Below are 2242 nucleotides of genomic sequence, written 5' to 3' on the forward strand. Positions count from 1 at the left end.
AAATACAAGTGTGAACTATAAAATACAAATATAAATGTGAACTATAACATACAAATACAAGTGTAACTATATATAAAATACAAATACAAATGTGAACTATAACATACAAATAAAAGTGTGAACTATAAAATACAAATATAAATGTGAACTATGATATATATATATATATATACAAAAACAAGTGTGAACTCTAAAATGCAAATACAAATGTTAATTATATCAATGTATAAAACAATATAAAGATGATGTGAATACAAATACGATAAGAAATTGTGATATTTTAATTTGTTATTATTCGTGACTTGCATTCGAGTAGTAATATTTTTTAAGAATATAAAAAATATAAGATAGAAAAAGCAAACACAAAATTTTTACGTTGAAACTCCTAGCTCAAGGAAGAAAAATTACGACCTGCCTATAGGATTTCTAAGATCCACTATATTCAAGGGAACTCTTGAATAGAGACTCCAAAGGACTAACCACCTAACCATCTGCATATATAAACTGTCAAACAGAGGAAAATCATTCAGTATGGACTATATAAACAACAGGAACAAAGGTAAAATGTTAGCGTTATAAAGAATCATGAATGCAGTATTAGAAAGGTTTAGTACTCTATTGGTGTTAGCCTATTGCTGCTCGAAATCAAACATTCTCTGAACGGAGGAATCATCTAAGCGAGTACAATAAACGGGTGCTTTCTAATGGTCAAAGAATAAAATGCACAGTCAAAGAACTCTATTCTAGTTGAAGTTGATCAACTCCATATATCTTCTGGTTTATTCAATAGCAATAATTTGTCTATTAATCAACGATAAGCAAATATCATTAAGCAGACAATAAACAACGTTTCCAAATATTTTGGGGCAACAATATTTACATGAACAACTCTTAATGGGCTAATACCAATATTGAACGGCATGCAAGGGAACTTTGTTTATTAAAATAAGTCCGTACCTTTTGCCCTTTTTCTCTTCCTTCAACCCAAGAAAACTTTAAACTTCTCATTAAAGCAGTGGAACTTTATTAAATTAGGAGTGTCCAATTCAACAACAATCAAATTGTGACAATCAACTACTCTTGGTTGTTTGAGCCTTTCACTCGTGATCTTCATAGTCTTCAAGGCCTTGCAACAAATTAAATCAAACTTTTCAAGATTTTTTAGGCTGTAAAATAGTTCCTCTAACAAATTGTCAGTGATATCCACACAATGAGGTACAAATTCTTGAGGGCTTTGCAAGCAGTTATTCTTACAACATTTATATTCCCATAAAATTTGTTGCTGATGCTAAGCTTTTCGAGATTAATTGCTGCAATATCAACCAATTGGAGGAATGAATCAGGAGGTTCCAAGTTTACCAAGTCAATCTTTTTCAGCTTAGGTAAAGTATCACCAACTTGAAAGCTGGTGAGTCCGTTGAAATACTGCAAAGACAGATGCTCTAAATTGCAGCAGCTTGTGCACATAGCCTGAATAAATTGCTCACCCAAAAACACAAAAGAGAGGTGCAATTCTCGCAAAGATGATAAATTTATCGTACCATCATCAGCGGGCAATTCAATATTAAATCCATGCAAACTCAGCACATTTAGACTTGGCAGCAAAGATTGCCACGGGCAAGCTGCCGTATAGGAAGTTGCCTCGATAATAATGTGTTTCTACTCTTAGATTCAACTCTTTGATATTACAAGCTATGAGTATCTTAATCCATCTGTCGTCATAAGAAAGACAAGCATAATAGAGTAACCATAGAGAGAACCTCTGCATGGAGATCTTGTGCTTTTTCCTACTCGCTAGAGTTTGATCCATTACAACATTCAGATCTTTTGACCACCAGAAAATATCACCAAAATCTAAGTAGGGGAGTGAATTCCAAGCACTATCCAAAACCTTGGACAATGTACTCATTCGTGCTGCATCTTTAGCATGTAGGAAAGACAGGATGTGATGCAAAATTGGCTCTGGCAATTTCGAAATTCGATCATCACTATTCCATTTCATTGCCCCCAAATTTATTCTCTGGAGTTTGAAAACCCTAAATCTAAGGACTAAGGGTGTGAAAATATTTTGTAAGTCTGTCATTCTTTATCCTAAACCTGTACACAAAAATTGTTATATTATTTCATTTATTTCGATTTATCATTTATACAAATAAAGAAAGAATTAAAATTTAAATTCAAATATCAGAACCCCTAAATATAATAAAAATAAAATTTTGTTTATATTTTATATTATAATATA

The 2242-nt window shown here is 32.0% G+C and overlaps 1 protein-coding gene across 1 annotated transcript; it reads right to left on the minus strand.

Moving 5' to 3' along the window:
- Positions 1 to 1182: 1182 nt before the first annotated feature.
- LOC124899585 (F-box/LRR-repeat protein 25-like) lies at positions 1183 to 2002 on the minus strand. Its single transcript, XM_047414514.1, has 2 exons — positions 1690 to 2002; positions 1183 to 1622 (listed from the first exon to the last, which is right to left on the minus strand). The coding sequence occupies exons 1-2, from the start codon at positions 2000 to 2002 to the stop codon at positions 1183 to 1185; spliced, it is 753 nt and encodes a 250-aa protein (XP_047270470.1).
- Between the last annotated feature and the right edge of the window lie 240 nt (positions 2003 to 2242).

The sequence above is a fragment of the Capsicum annuum genome, chromosome 6 (assembly GCF_002878395.1).
Source record: "Capsicum annuum cultivar UCD-10X-F1 chromosome 6, UCD10Xv1.1, whole genome shotgun sequence".
In the NCBI taxonomy this organism is placed as follows: domain Eukaryota; kingdom Viridiplantae; phylum Streptophyta; class Magnoliopsida; order Solanales; family Solanaceae; genus Capsicum; species Capsicum annuum.

Bases quoted from the DNA above. Each gene is read 5' to 3' on its own strand.
- LOC124899585 (XM_047414514.1), bottom strand. From the start codon at position 2,002: ATGAAATGGAATAGTGATGATCGAATTTCGAAATTGCCAGAGCCAATT. The intron at 1,623-1,689 runs GTAATATCAAAG...CCTATACGGCAG, and splicing joins GATTAAGATACTCATAGCTT to CTTGCCCGTGGCAATCTTTG.